This window comes from Daucus carota, chromosome 3 (assembly GCF_001625215.2).
Source record: "Daucus carota subsp. sativus chromosome 3, DH1 v3.0, whole genome shotgun sequence".
NCBI classification, from domain to species: Eukaryota; Viridiplantae; Streptophyta; class Magnoliopsida; order Apiales; family Apiaceae; genus Daucus; species Daucus carota.
The window spans coordinates 6989837-7004878 of NC_030383.2; the positions used below are offsets into that span (position 1 = coordinate 6989837).

The 15042-nt window shown below is 35.1% G+C and overlaps 2 protein-coding genes across 6 annotated transcripts; one reads left to right on the top strand and one right to left on the bottom strand.

Annotated features, from left to right (window-relative positions):
• Positions 1-1520: 1520 nt before the first annotated feature.
• On the bottom strand, positions 1521-7050 carry LOC108214350 (alcohol dehydrogenase 1-like). 5 transcript variants are annotated; one of them, XR_010290444.1, is made up of 9 exons: positions 6544-7031; positions 4478-4877; positions 4266-4395; positions 3928-4045; positions 3119-3820; positions 2256-2548; positions 2072-2152; positions 1840-1882; positions 1521-1733 (listed from the first exon to the last, which is right to left on the bottom strand). XR_010290444.1 is itself a non-coding variant. In XM_064090582.1 (9 exons), the coding sequence occupies exons 6-9, from the start codon at positions 2392-2394 to the stop codon at positions 1696-1698; spliced, it is 318 nt and encodes a 105-aa protein (XP_063946652.1). In that variant the 5' UTR covers positions 2395-2548; positions 3119-3820; positions 3928-4045; positions 4266-4395; positions 4478-4877; positions 6544-7050; the 3' UTR covers positions 1521-1695. The 5 variants fall into 5 exon arrangements, 4 of the variants coding, with proteins under 4 accessions (XP_063946652.1, XP_063946651.1, XP_063946648.1 ...); XM_064090582.1 differs by having other exon boundaries at positions 2239-2548; positions 6544-7050; XM_064090581.1 differs by lacking the exon at positions 2072-2152 and having other exon boundaries at positions 6544-7032.
• Positions 7051-8050: 1000 nt separating this feature from the next.
• LOC108215121 (uncharacterized) lies at positions 8051-13265 on the top strand. Its single transcript, XM_017387473.2, has 4 exons — positions 8051-8256; positions 9039-9326; positions 9410-11589; positions 11697-13265. The coding sequence occupies exons 2-4, from the start codon at positions 9075-9077 to the stop codon at positions 12946-12948; spliced, it is 3684 nt and encodes a 1227-aa protein (XP_017242962.1). The 5' UTR covers positions 8051-8256; positions 9039-9074; the 3' UTR covers positions 12949-13265.
• The last annotated feature ends 1777 nt before the right edge of the window (positions 13266-15042 follow it).

The following is a 15042-nucleotide window of genomic DNA, read 5'->3' on the forward strand; positions in this document are numbered from 1 at the left end:
TCGTTTGAATAAATACACCACGGCATATGCAATCAGCCGAAGTAGCCTTTTGGTCACCGAACTTGATAAAAACTTGCAATTAGGTCTTTAAACTAGGTAAATTTTCATTCAAGTCATTGATCTTTTACTTACCTTATAAATTGAAAAAGAACCCGAATTCAGGTTTTTTATAATTATTTCTAAAATATAAAAGTCTCGGGTTGGGAATAATATTTATTCTAAAACAAATTCATCATTTCTCTTATATTGTTTATACATGTAAATATATTTATCATGTGTATAATTATTTATCATTATTGAATTTTTTAATAAAAGTTGTGTTTTTGTTTGTACTAAAATGATTTCTTATAATTCCTCTGTTTGGGTTTAATGGACGTCTAAGATTTTTGCACAGTTATTAAGGAGAAGAATTTTGTGAGGTGAACTACAATCAATGCCAGACAAATTCTCTTTTATGCCCCCATATAATTGAATAGAGTTTTTAAATCAACGTGAATTTAAAACATTAAATAGGGACAATACAGGAACTTACAAGTATGTTTGACATTGAAAACCGAGGACTATTATTAAATAACAAAACAAGTTTTTTAAAACGTCCATTAAACCCAAACAGAGGGAGTATATAATTATTTTTTTTGTTTTATCATGCTTGTTGTCTCATTTGTACTAAAAAAACCCCATCTGGTTTTTTTTTTCTTCTATTTTTAAGAAATGTAACGGTCAGTGACATAAATGAAATTTAATCCGTTTGATGACCTAATTGCAAGTTTTTAGGTAGTTTGGTGATTGTACATGCCACAGAGGATTTTATTCAAGTGAACTCAGAAAGCTTAGTCAGCTTTCCGTCCAATTTTTAGTAGAGTCTAACGACAAGTGACTTGGATGAAAAATTTTAAGAGTAAAATGATGCGATTGAAATTTTTTTGAGTTCGATGACTCAATTGCAAGTACCTTGTTAGTTGAGTAATCAAAATGTCTTTTTTTTAACGTAGGAACTCGCAACCGGTACTTTTCGGGTGTGCACCGCGTAAACCCCATATTTATCGAAGTTCGTGGTTCAAAAGACGAAATAAATCACGATTGTCATGTTATTTTATAATTTTGTATCTAGCTAATATAGAAATTTTAGGTATCTAATAAAAAAGTTGGATTTTTTTTTTTTCAAATCTAGTCGATAATGATGGGTTTCATGTACACCTATAATAATGTAATGTGATTGATGTATGCAGAGAAACTATCTAATTAAATTACTAATGAATTATTTGAAAAAGAATTGGAAACATAATCTGAGTACGTACGTAGTATTATTCCATTTATATATATAATTAAAAATATTTATATTGAATAAAATAAATATGTCATGAACAAATCTATGAAGTTAAATGTTTGCCAATCGCAGAAACCCCTTAAAAAACAACATTCCTACATTTGTCACGGATGCTTCATAACCTGCCAACGTTTTCGAATGCAATTCGATTTCATTATTTCATGAAGCTGATACACTGATACCTTAAGAAAAATTTGTGCCAAAACGGTTTGCCTAGGTCAAAGATAAAAAATTCTGTAAATTGTTTACAATCTGAGGATTTTACATTGTTCATATATCCGAGGAAGGTCTCAACGAGGTTTATAAACTACCCTTGGAGAGTCCTTTCACTCAACTGATTCATAGGGCTCGTCTTTAAGACAACATCTTTATGTGGAACTCCCACTAGCACCGCAACACCTCAGCCCTGGAAAGGTGGTTCATCTTGATATAAGAGTTATAAAAATTTCCAAGAACTTATAGGACAGGGAGTGGTATTGGAATAGTTTGGATATTCACTAAAGAAAACATACACACAATGCTTCTGTCTACTCCATTGGTCATTTCAGCAATAACCTAGACAAGGAGAAAATACAAACATTTATTACACAAGGTAAAAACTATACACACGGGTTTTGTCAGCAAACATATTATATAAGGTTCCGCGGCCTGATTACAAAATGACAAATACGTTACCATATTAATTACCGGGCACCATCAACAATGAAGAACTATAGACAGGAAGATGAAAGGGAAAGAACTTACAGCAAGCCCTACAGCTCTTATCCCCAAAACAGCCACTGTTAAGCCTTTCTTAGGCTTTGCAACAATCAGTGGAAACCAAACCTATAAAATTCAAAACCAGGAGCCATTATTTGTGTAATATAGGAACTTAGACATACAACAAAAGTAGATCATATTTCCATTCATACCAGAAAAAACATCACACCTAGGGACACAAATTTTGTCAAGGGGAGCAAGAATCTTAGCAACCCAGCCAAGATGCATGATAGTATACTCCCTAAACATGAATGTTCCAACAAAATGTAGTACTGGTTTTCCATCAACTGAAAAGCGCGACTTTCCATCACTAAGCATCACTCCTCTATCAGTACTGATCCTGAAGAGATCACACATATTGCTTGCCTCTGACATGATCGCCTGGTGCCAGATCAGTCGCACCCTCTCCAAAACTATTCCTCCTGCTTCGTCTCCAAGAATTCGACAAAGACGGGCTTTTCCCTGAAGTAATCATATATAAAACAAAAATTAATTTCCTCATGTTTATAGAAGGACTGTTTTTTATTAGGTATACTGATTTGATATTTCTACCTGAGATGCATCTCATGCTACTTATTCTCATTATATTACCCCATTAACATAAACAGATATAAGTTTTACATGACTTTGTAAAATTCTCAAAATTATATACTTATTACACATATAATTCTCCAACATTATAGACTTATTACAAACTAACACCAGTGTTTGGCCAAATTAATTGTCTCCTACTAGTGAATATAAGTATCTAAAACAAGATTGTAATTATATCTTTAACACTGATTAATTGAGTTGTTAATTTATACTTAATCAAATTACTAAAAATGGATGAAGATAAAAAAATATTACGAGTTATAATTTTCAAGTGGACAATTTTACCTCACTTCCATTGCACAAAGGTATCTAGATTAAAACTTCCAGATATTTTCTAAGACTGATAAATTGATTATTACTTAAATCAAAGTACTAACATGGATGAAAATAGAAAAAAGATTACAAATTAAAAATTATTTTTCAAGTCAAAAAATTTACCTCACTTCCATTGTACATGGGCATCCTAATTAGAAATCCCGCATGTCTTCTATCCTCCTCCATTTTTTCTCACGGCCTCCAGCTTGTATCGTGTGTACCTTTTTTCCCCAAAGATTTAACATAAAAATCACGGCTGTTATGTAAAGACGTTCAATAAAAAACATGATAGACATAAGCACGGATGGTGACACTCGCAATTGCTTCCAAGCATCACTGAGGCTCACTGCTATCAGAGGCTCTTCAAAAGATCACATTACCCATAGTTCGGAAATGTGTTGTGGGGTTGAAACTGAATTTATCTGATGCACTTAATACTTACCCTAGCCCCCCAAGCTATAAAAAGACTCCACTTTCTTAGTTCTTTGTAAGCCTGGAGTTCGCACAATAGTTTGATCCGCTTTCTTTCATCAATTAATGGGCGACACATCTCTGAAACTATGAGAAATTCAATCTTTTAAGAGCCTCTGATAGCAGTGAGCCTTAGTGCTGCTTGGAAGCAATTGCAAGTGTCAGAAATTGCCCAGTCTAATACTTTGCTCCTGCTTGACGTTGCTTGTTTAGGACAAAGCTGCGAGAAAATCCAAATCACATGCTGAGGAATGCCCCAGATTGCAATAGTAGATGTCATCACTGCCGTTAAACATGTTGTACACGGCTAGTGTAACATAAATATTTCCCATAATTGACTCCACCTTGTATAACCTGGTCAACCCATTGTATAGGTTACTAAAAAGAACAGTTCGAATGTTTCTCATCGTCAACCTCACTATTAATGAAAAACTGGTGTAGCAGAGCTAACCAAATAATACCTCTGATCCGAAAAATGGTGCTCCAGATTGGTTCTTTCTCCTACTTCCAAGCTTTTCAGTCAGGATCCATCCATCACCTTGGTTAGCTTCTAAAAGTCCAATAATTGTTGCCTTAGAGCTGTGGAGGGGCATGACAATTTTAAACAATATTACGAGGACAAGTAAGAATCTGGTATCAATTTTAGTTGTAAATCACTATAAAATAATTTCTATATATGAGACAAATTGATAGGATCTACAAATAATTGTTACGAATAGGAGCATCAAAAACAGTAAAAAATATTTAATAATAAACACACACACAAAGATTGAGATAATAAATCAAGAGCTATATATACCTTAGATCATCAATTTCAGTAACTTCCATTTTGCATGTCCGCAGGGTGTCCTTGCCAATAAAGACTTCAATTCAAGTAGTTCAATCCTCTTTTGGAATACTTCTTATTGAAGTCTATTTGTCCTACGTAACTGCAAAAACACAGCATCTGTCTAAATTCTAATGCACTTCATAGTTATCCCTTGCTGGCCTCATCTATATAAAAAGACTTGCCTTTCTTAGTTCTTTGTAAGCCCTGCAGTCTGCACATCAGTTTTATTTTTCCCAAAACACATTCTTTATTATCTCTGGACTTCAGTTCACCCCACAACACATCTCCGGAAGTTCCGGACCAGAATTATGAGAAATTCAATCTTTCAAGAGCCTCAGATAGCAGCGAGCCTTAGTTATGCTTGAAAGCAACTGTGAGTATCACTAATTACGCCCGTATTAGACTTTCCCTCGTTGCATGTGCGCTTATGTCCATCATGCTTGTTATTGAACGCCTTCACATGACAGCCGTGATTCTATATGTTAATCTTTGGGGGAAAAAAGGCACACACAATACAAGCCGGACGCTATGAGAGAAAAATGAAGCATGATAGTGAATATCCAGGAGTATTGATCCAGATACCTATAAAGTATGAACAACAAAAGTCAGGTAAAACTATAACTTTACATGTAGGGTTTCTGTAACTATTATGTACATGCATTTATCCTTACATTGCATTGCATACAAGGAATAATTTTTTAACCAATGAATTTTTTAGGGTTTCTGTAACTGTTACAGAAATATAACTCATCTTCAAATGTTTGAGTCCAGGTCTACAAGCTCTTTACTGGAGCTGCTGCTTGTCACTCTTAAGGCCGAGGGCGATCCATTGTTCAATTCTTAATGATTCAACCAATGAAACAATAATCGTACTAAGTTTCGCGCTATTAAACTATTACTAGAACTCTACTAATAAGAATAAAGTTCAAAATCTATTGTTCGAGGGCAGATAAATGTGAAGGCAGTACGAAAATGGCAAAATCAAGGTGTGAATGCCAAGTATGATAATAGGGCCAAAAGTAATGGCTATAAAGCAGGAGCTCTGCAGAAAGGGTTACACCAGCAGTATACCAATGACTCTGAATATGTCATGTCGATATTTGACGCAGATTTTCAGCCTACGACCGAATAATATTTTTTTGCCTGGTTAAAACCGATGAAAGTCTTCTGACTCGGCTTCAACAGAACTCGCAGTATAAATCAATATAAGCATCTCAGCAAGTAAGAAACAACACCAAAAAACTACTTTGATATATACTTAGGGGCTGGTATTGTATCATGACTTTTAATGACAAATTTTGGGAGGATGACTTTAGTGGATTCTATAGACTTTTAATGACTCTCGTTGACTTCTTAAGATTTCAAAAACAATTCATGACTCCCGATACAATGACTTTTAAAAACTTTAACAGACTTTTTATTCTTATAGCCCATTCACACAGGTATTTCTACTTGTGAAATGTTTATTATGCTCTGAAGTTAAAATAATGGAGATGAGAATATTGGTATCACCCGTAGATACAAATCATTATACATTGATTAAATCATTATGTAGGTGTTTTAGCTGGAAAATATCCTTACTCGAATAGGAGTACTGGAGCGGCTGGTTAATTGAGGGAAAATAAAGTCATGTCAAATCTTTTCAAAAATGGCCTGACAATTTTCTGAAGAAATATATGCAATTTTCCATAGAAAGTCATTAAAAGTCTATCAATTATATTTTTCCACCAAAGTCATTGATATATTGAATAACAACTGACTTTTAATAACTCTTTAAAAGTTGTAATTCAATACCTCAAACTTTGAAAGACTTTTTAAAAATCCTGATACAATACCTCCTCACTTTTAAAGAGTATTTAAATGTCTTAATTGAATACACCTAGATTTTAAAAGTCAATAAAAGTCATGAAAAATCATGATACAATACCAGCCCCTTAGTCTTTAAGTTTGTAGGTACTGCTGCGGTTTAGCGAATTCAAGCAATTAAAAATGAAGGTGGACGAAAAGAACGAACAACTGTGGAGGACATGGATCTTGCCGTAAGAGCCAGTTTACAGGGTTGGAAGTTTATAAATTACCTTAATTATCAATTTAATTCTTTTTAATTCTTTAATCCAGTAGTGCCATAAATCAAGAAAAAAGAATCCCAATATTCTTTTATAATTTAAAAATGAACTACCCAAAAGATCAAATCAGAATAGCAATTCTATATCTGACATAATTGACAGAAAAAATTCTGATTTTATACCTCAAATGAAAAGCAGATCCGATCCTTGCATCTTCTTTTCTGGATCCCTCCAGCACACTAAGGCCGCGGCGATTATTGAACTTTTAGAAGCCCGAATGGATTGCTTGGAAATAAGAGAAAGAACCGAACATCATAACAAATGTTGTGTATCTGTGTTTTCAAAAGGTGTGCAAGAAATCAAACTCTTCACTGCATCAATAGTTTCACAACTTGCGCACCAGATCATCGTACTAATCTCACACCTTTGCCTCTCGCTCGATCTGTCCGCCGCCGCCGGGGAAATTCTCTCCCCGGCGGCGGCCGTGGAGAGATGGACTTTGCTCTGCAGACCGCGGTGCCGATCAAATCGCTGGTGGTACAATTTATAAAGTATGTGTTGGATTATGGATAAGTATTGCTCGAAAACCTACCTTGTCATCAGAGCGAATTTAGGTCCATTGGTGTTTGACACGTAGTTCAGGAAGCTTAACATTTTGACACGTACTTCACGTACTCGCTTTGTCACTCCTGCGACGGAATTAACAGTTACTGTAACTCTGTAAGTGGATTGAATAGATTTTGATTAGCAGATTAAAATAGAAGTTTTCGTCGGCCGATTGAATTAATGATTTTCGTGTAAAATTATTTGATATATATCTATTTCATTAGATTTCTATCACACATACCAAAACTTCTGATCCATAAAACTCCATAATATAATTTATAAAAATTAGTTTTGAGATCAAATCTTTATTTCAATCTACTAACTATTAAACATTATTATTAGCGGAAATCACCCGAATCTCTAATTTTAGACCAAAACGCTAACTTTCAAATTACACATTTAAAGATTGTTTTTCACTACTTGGCACCCAGATTTTAAGAGATATTTATAGTATAGATATATCTTTTATAAAAACAATTTCTTATTCAGTATAAAAATTTAAATATTAAATTTTTATTTAGAAAATTAAATTTAAATTAATTTATCAAATTATATAATGAGCAATTTCAAATACGTTCTGAAAATATCCGTTCTCCAATATAAATAATTGAGGGACATAGTGAGTATATATTTCGGTTTCGTTGATGGAATGAAATGAAAAAGAAGTTTCGGAAAGAAAGAAAATAAAATGAAAAAGTAATGATTAAATATGGGTTAATCTAAATTTGTTATAATGAATATGACAGAAAGAACATGTTAAAACTTTTCAAAATATATATGTGGGTTATATTTTTTGTTCAAATTAAAAAAAATAGGATAAAAAGTTTATACATAATATTTAATATCTAAATATATAGTTTAAATATATAATTTAAAAATGTGATAATATGATCAAATAAAAATATTATATTTTTAATAATTATAAATTTAGCTAAAAGTTTTGTTATGCGTTTGTGAGTTGGTATTGTAAATGGGATGAAAATTTCCCTTTTCGAAATTGTAACTTGGTGTCGCGTGGGACACTCTATGTAGGTTGAACCTAGGGGCTAGGGCACAGGGATACGAGGAAATATGAGGGCTAGTTTCGGAAGTCAGTCTCCCCACCAGAAATAAAAAAAAAATATGTTTGTATCCCCGGGCCACAAGCCCCGTAAAGAATCGATACACTAGCATTTCGTAACCCATTAATCTTATAGACTTTCGGTCGACGAGTTGAAGAAGAAGATATCATCTGTCGAGCTTGAAGAAGCTCCATTGAATTCAAATTAATATTTGAATCGAAAACACAGGTATTGAAAGATGCAAAAGGAAGAACACATTCGGATTAGTGTACATAATCGCACTGCAGATAGATGCATTACTATAGTACTGTTGCTCACTAATTCGGTTTTTTTTATTGATTTGTTCAATTTTAATGATTTGTTGATTGCTGGATTGCTATGCGTTACGACTCGATTAATGACGGATTTGTGATTTCGATTGGGGTGATTCTGTGTAGGGTTTTGGAATTGTTAATCTTGTGGAAGGCGAGGTTTTAGTTAGATTTCTACTGTTTTTAATTTATTTTGGATTGGTATACGAATCTTCCTTGAGTGAGTATCTTTCTTAGACGACGTCTGTGGAATGCAGTGTACAACTGAAAGAAAAAAAAGGCTGTTAAGGTTTTTCCTCTCGAATATCGGGATTTTCGAATTCGGTTGATACTTTGAGTTCTCAAGCAAGAAAAGTATTTTGGGGAAAGTAAATATTCTGAAGTTCTTGTGAAGGCAAATTAGTTGTTTCTTTTACCTTTGTGGGGTATTAATGCTGGAAGATTTCGTGCGCATTTACTTGTAATTGATGGAATGCTGGCTGTATGGCACACTGAATAGCAGATCTGAGTTTACTGTTTTTTTTTGTCTGCGAGCATCTCTGTTGATCTGTCGACTTGTCCAGAATTACGGTTTGGAATATTTAGTTTTGGGGGTTTATGTCTTGTTTGGATTATTTTAAGTATTGGCATGCAACATAGCTTGAAAAAATATGCATATGTTTATGTGAATGAGAATGACCCTTTGTTATCTTCATGCAGACTTGAATTTGCAGTTGCTCTTGGGTTCTAGCATCAATGACTGGGATTAATAGGAAAGGGAAGGCAACTTGCGGTGAAAGTCCTGGGAGAGCGTTGGTTGACGGCATAGAACCTGAATCTGCAAGCATGCTTGGTAGAGTCGATCTGGGACTCAGTAGCTTCATTAATCCTGAGCTGACTTGGAAGAATAGGCGATCTAGGAACTCTCTCGATCTAAAATTGAATGTTGGTGCTGAATTGGGTACCAGAAACTGCAAAAGGGATCCGGACTCGTCTGAATCTGAGGAAGTATGAATCTTTTAATATTATTGTTCTGTCTTGTATACTATAAGCATGCTGCTTAGTGCTTATCTTAATTTCTAAAATGGCAGATTGGTGTTGCTGTTCTTGGACAACACTTTGATGAGAAAATAGTTAATGTTCCAATAAAGAAAAGGAGATTTTCGATCAGGCCTCCATTACCTCCATCACCGCCACCGAGAACTCTTTCTCCAGATCACAAAGATTCTTTGTTGCCTCCACTGCAAACTCCTCAACAAGCCATAGAGTCTGAGCAGATTGTAGATATCAAACCTTTTGGTGCAGGTATACAGCTTTCACAGGGTTTTCATCACAACAGCAAAAAAAGGGTTTCTGATAACTTTGTAGCACCAAAATTTGAAGGCAAAGTTGATGAGGTTCCAAATGATAAGAAATATGAGATGCTAAAAGAAGGGTATGCTAGTTATGACTTCTCTGGTATTGAACTGCTTGCTGCAACTGCCTGCTGTAGCAGCATTGACAATGATGTGAAGCTAGAGGAGACGTGTGCACTGAAAGCATTTGCAAAGGTGGAAGCTGTTGATTATCCTAATGCCACTATACCTTTTATTGAAGGTATTGCATCATCTGTAACAAGCCATGTCTCTGGCAACGAGTTGGTAAATGAAGATGATAGAACAACTATTGCTGCAGTTAGTAAGAATGTGCATGACGGTGTAGTTAGGAACCGTGCACATTGGGACCTGAACACTCTGATGGAAGAATGGGAAGACCCAGGTGATGTTACACCTATTGATTGTCAGATAAATTACTCAGAAATGGTCACTGGTGGTACTCATTGTGAAAAAATCAATACAGGGCAGAGCAATATAAATGTCCTGGCTAATACTGATAGAGATCAGAAATCTATACTGTTTAAAGAGGCTCTGTCGGATGTTGGATGCTTTAAGGAACTTGCAGACGGCACTGGTGTTGCAGTTGGCAGATCTTGCATAGATGAAGATGCATTGAAATTGTGCTCGTCTCCTGATGGAACTGATATGAAGCAATATTGTTCTACAACTGAACGAGTAAAAGAGGTCTCAAATGCTCCTGTTCATGATACAATAGCTTATCTTCCTCTTACAAGTATAGAGGCATCCGGTAATTATCTATGCCCAGAAGTACAACATACTGCAAGCTTACATGTTTTTGAAGAAAAGATGTATGCTTCCAAACGTGAACTCGAGCAAGTAGGAGGTATTTCATGTGGATTTAAGGTTGAAGAGAATGAGAAACTGTCATCAGAATGTCTTGAGGTTGGGAAACTCAATATTTTTGCTCCTAATTTACCACTTCTAAATATTAGTCCTCTTGAGATTGATGAAACCCAAATCAAAGATTGCAATTATTTTGCGAATACAACCGGGTCACCCAATAGCAAGACTCCTAAACGGGAGGTGATAAGCACAGCTACCTTTAAGGTGTCAGATGCAATAAACCCTATGGTTGAAATATATAGAACTAATCATTCCCATCTTTCTCCCAAGAGTGAAGCTTTATCTGCTTCAAGCACATCTGTTGCCGTTGGTGAGGTGAAGCTTCTTTCCAACAAGGTGTCTGCAGCTGATAGTAATGTAATAGATGATGCAGTGAATTATGGACCCATAGGACTCGTTGTCAAATATGATTGCCCAAGCAAGTTTGATCAGGATAATAATATGAGTGACTGCTATGATAAGGATAGTAAGAAGGCTTACAATAATTACGTTTCAGAATTTGAGACTGGTTATGATTCCTCATTTGAGGATGGAGAATTGAGGGAGCCGGGTGTATATACTTGGGAAGATGATGACTTAGAGGGGGAAATTGAATGCGTGGACTATGGTTCAGAATATGGTGATAAAGATTATTTGGACACTGTTAACTCTAACTCGGCACATGTGGAGAATGGTCATGATGGTTATCAAAGTTATAGAAAGAGAACTTTGTCATTAAATAATAATGGCATCACAAAAGTTGGTGATAACACAGTAGCCGTGGTTGGTGATTCTAAGCCACTTAAACAATGTTTTGGTGGCAACTTTCGGGATGATAGACATTTAGCTTTCACGGAGGCTAAAACATTTGGTGGGAACTGGTACAATAAACATTTTGCAGAAGGTAAAGTTAATGGTTATGATGACAAAAGTTTATATGCTGGTGAATCTGGGACAAGGACATTCAGGGGTAACCAATTATCTTTTAGCAAAGGACCTTCACCTTTTGATTCTGTAGAAAAGAAAAGTTATCTAGGCGTACATAGGAACAGGTTAGAGTGGATTTTCACTTCACATATATTTTTTTTTAGTTTATTGTTAATTCTTTTTGTGTGGATTCTTTTCCTAAATCTAATTACTGCTAATTTATCCTTGTCAGATTTGACAACTCTAATTACTCAAATTCTAGAGCTGAGAGGGGATCTTTTCTAGAAAAATCCAGGGGAAGGGGCAGATTCTCATATAAACCTTCTGCTGGGAGAAATGAGACAGATGGTCAACGGGTTGATTGCCCAACTAGCTACCGAGGCACAAGAAACCGTTACCATGGCCCAGAGGGTCATGCCTATTCCAGGCCCAGAGATTTAACTGCTTGTTTTGCCACCAGAATTGGTGAACCTAAATATGAAGATGACAGGCGATCAATAATTTATTCATCAAATATTGGCCGTCGCCAGTCTTCCATGGGGAGGAGATCACCAGCTAACAGGGAGGATTCTTATGTTGTCCAGAGAGAGATACCACCAGTTCGAGGTATAGACCAAGATAAGAGTAGAGGCAGGTGGGGACAATATACTCAAGGGATCAGGAGAATACCTAAACCTGAGTACTCTGAAGATATACCTCCTAATGACGCTGCTCGGTGTCGTATCCGTAGAGAACCGTATTTCGGGAGAGAAAAGGGGTTTTCTCCCTACTACGGTAGTGGCAATTTTATGCGTAGAAACTCCTGCTCACAATCTCCAACGCGCTCTCTAGTTGCCTGGAGTTCACAGAGAGATTGTAACATGAATACACGGAGGCGTAATCCAGATTTCAGGTCTGATTCTAGAAGCGAAAAAATAGGGTTTCCCTTTAGGAACACTTATCGGGTTGATAATAAAGAAATTTACATGTCTCCACCAAAAAGTAGAGTGTCCCCTCATAGCAACTCCAGATGGATTAATGATAGAAACTACACTGACAACCATTTCAGGGACAAAAGGTCACCTTTCAGAGAGTTTAGAGGTGGGAGGCAGAGGATGGAATATAAGGGCTATTTTGGAAAGAGGTCGGATGGTATCTTCCAAGCCAATATACATCATGGAAGATTTCAACAGGTTTCCAGCAGAAGGGAACCTGAACTTGAAGTAAACATTGATGAGAAAAGCAACCATGATGACAGATATGAGATAAAGCATCAAGTAAGGCATTGTGATACTGGTGGCACTGTAGGGAAATTCCGCTATAATGCAAATGATTGCAATGCTAATGATGACAATCTTGAGCATGCTATTAAAAGGGATATACCTAGAAATGGTGCTGGAGAAGAGAGAGGTTTGAGATTTAAAAGCGGTGATGATATGGGTGCTGGTGCTTTATTTGCTGGGCAGCTGGATTTTAGCGAGGATGCTGCAACCAGGGAAGAATAACATGACCTTTGTATTTGAATACTCATACTTTTTTTTTTCAATTACAAGTGAATCAGCACTTAGGAGTTTTGAAATGGATCTGAGGTGTTGGTTTGGGAGGAAGTATATATATTTTATTCTTCCTGCCTAATTCCAGCTGCCTCTGCCCTTAGAAATGGTACAATTTAGTTTTGCTTTTTTCCTTAGTTTCTTAAATTGATTCTATAGCTCATCCTTTTGTTTCCTTAGTCATGTGTCATAGTTTCCTGTGTGATAACATTGGCACTATACAAATCCATAATTTCACTGAGTAGCTATGAAATTTCAGCTATTTTCAACCTTCTGGCTCTTCTTAATTTTGAATTATTTTTACTTCAATGCGTCCTGATAAGTAAGCCTAATGTTATAGTACATATTATATTGGAACCACCATGTTATTTTGTGTTTTACCTTTTCCCCATGCATTATGCATATGACAAGACATTATATACAGTGCCTGAAACTGGTAAAATAAGCCCCTTGCAATGAGAGATCTACTGTTCTTTTAGAATCCGTCACTAGGAAAATGGGAGGAGCCTGGAGATTTCCGTTCTCACCTTCAGCATCTGCATGCGTAGAACTATATAAAGCTCCTACAGCTTTGGGTGAATCAGCCCAGTAGATGATGCAGCATGCTACATGAAGTAACTGAGGGTCGTGATAGTACGACGAGCAATATATGATACTTGATGTTCGGAGTCTGAAGTGATGCCAAAAAGTTGCCACAATATTATGCTCGAGATGCAGGAAAAAGAGCAAGGCGAGATAATGTTGCCAAGGGCTAGTAGGTCTGCTTTTTGTACTTGATGCAGGCTAACAAATGTGTTACTCCCTCCGTCTCAATTTATAGGTCTATTTTGAAAAAAAAATCTGTCCCAAAATACTTGTCATTCTCTTCTTTCAATACAAATTTATCTACATATTAATTGTGATTTTTTTGAAACTCAACATTATTCTCATTTCTCAATGCACTAGATCCCTATATTTATTGTGATTTTTTTGAAACTCAACTATATTCTCACTTATCAATGCACTAATTAATGATACATGAGAAAAGATTCTATCTAACTAATTTTTTTCTTAATATGCGTGTTTATTCCAAAATGGACTTATAAATTAAGACGGAGGGAGTATCATGTTAGTATTTTCTTATCCCATCATTACAACATTTTTTAAGGGTATATGAGTATTTTAATAAATTATCATCTGTACTGATAAAAAAGAAAAAACAAAAATTTTAAATCAGATACCTCTCTATCTATATAGGTAGGGATTCAAGTTGTATACAGAAAGTTTACGCTTAAAAGCTACTCCATATGGCTGATAGGTACACAGGAGTTCTGTATTTGCGGTTATTTTAATCACATTTATTTATAATTTTTTTATTACTTGATACGTATTTTAAGATGCATACAAAAATATAATTTTATAATTTATTTTTTTCTAAATATTTAGATATTAAATTTTTATTTAGAAGAAATTTATAAAAAAAAATTTAAAAATTGTTAAATTTCTGTCAAAAAAAAATTGTTACTCATGTAATATATTGACCGTCTTCTACATATTCTACCAGTTCATCTTTACTTTACCTGGGGAGTGCAATTTAACCAGCTGAAGCGTATGAATGAGATTTTCATCAAGTTCAGTGCCTTGGATATTTTCCGCAAACTTAAATGTAAATAATTTAATTATTTATCACTGTTCTTTTTTACAACTAATATAGTACTCCCTCCGTTCCTAAATAATAGTCGCTTTGACTTTGTGCACGTAATTTGAGGTGTACAAAAAATATATTTTTATATATTATTTTTCAAATTTTTTTTTTCTGAATAAAAGTTTGACATCTATATTTTTATTCAAAAAAAGAAATTTTGGAAAATAATGTGTAGAAATATGTTTTTATTGCACCTCAAAATACGTGCAAAAAGTCAAAGCGACTATTATTTAGGAACGGAGGGAGTAATATATTATAATTGTCCTAGTCTTGCATTGAACGGTTTATTTATATTGTACTCGAGGTAGCTCCAGCAGAAAACGTTGCAAATAAATGGATTTCTAGCCAACAGAATGTACTTG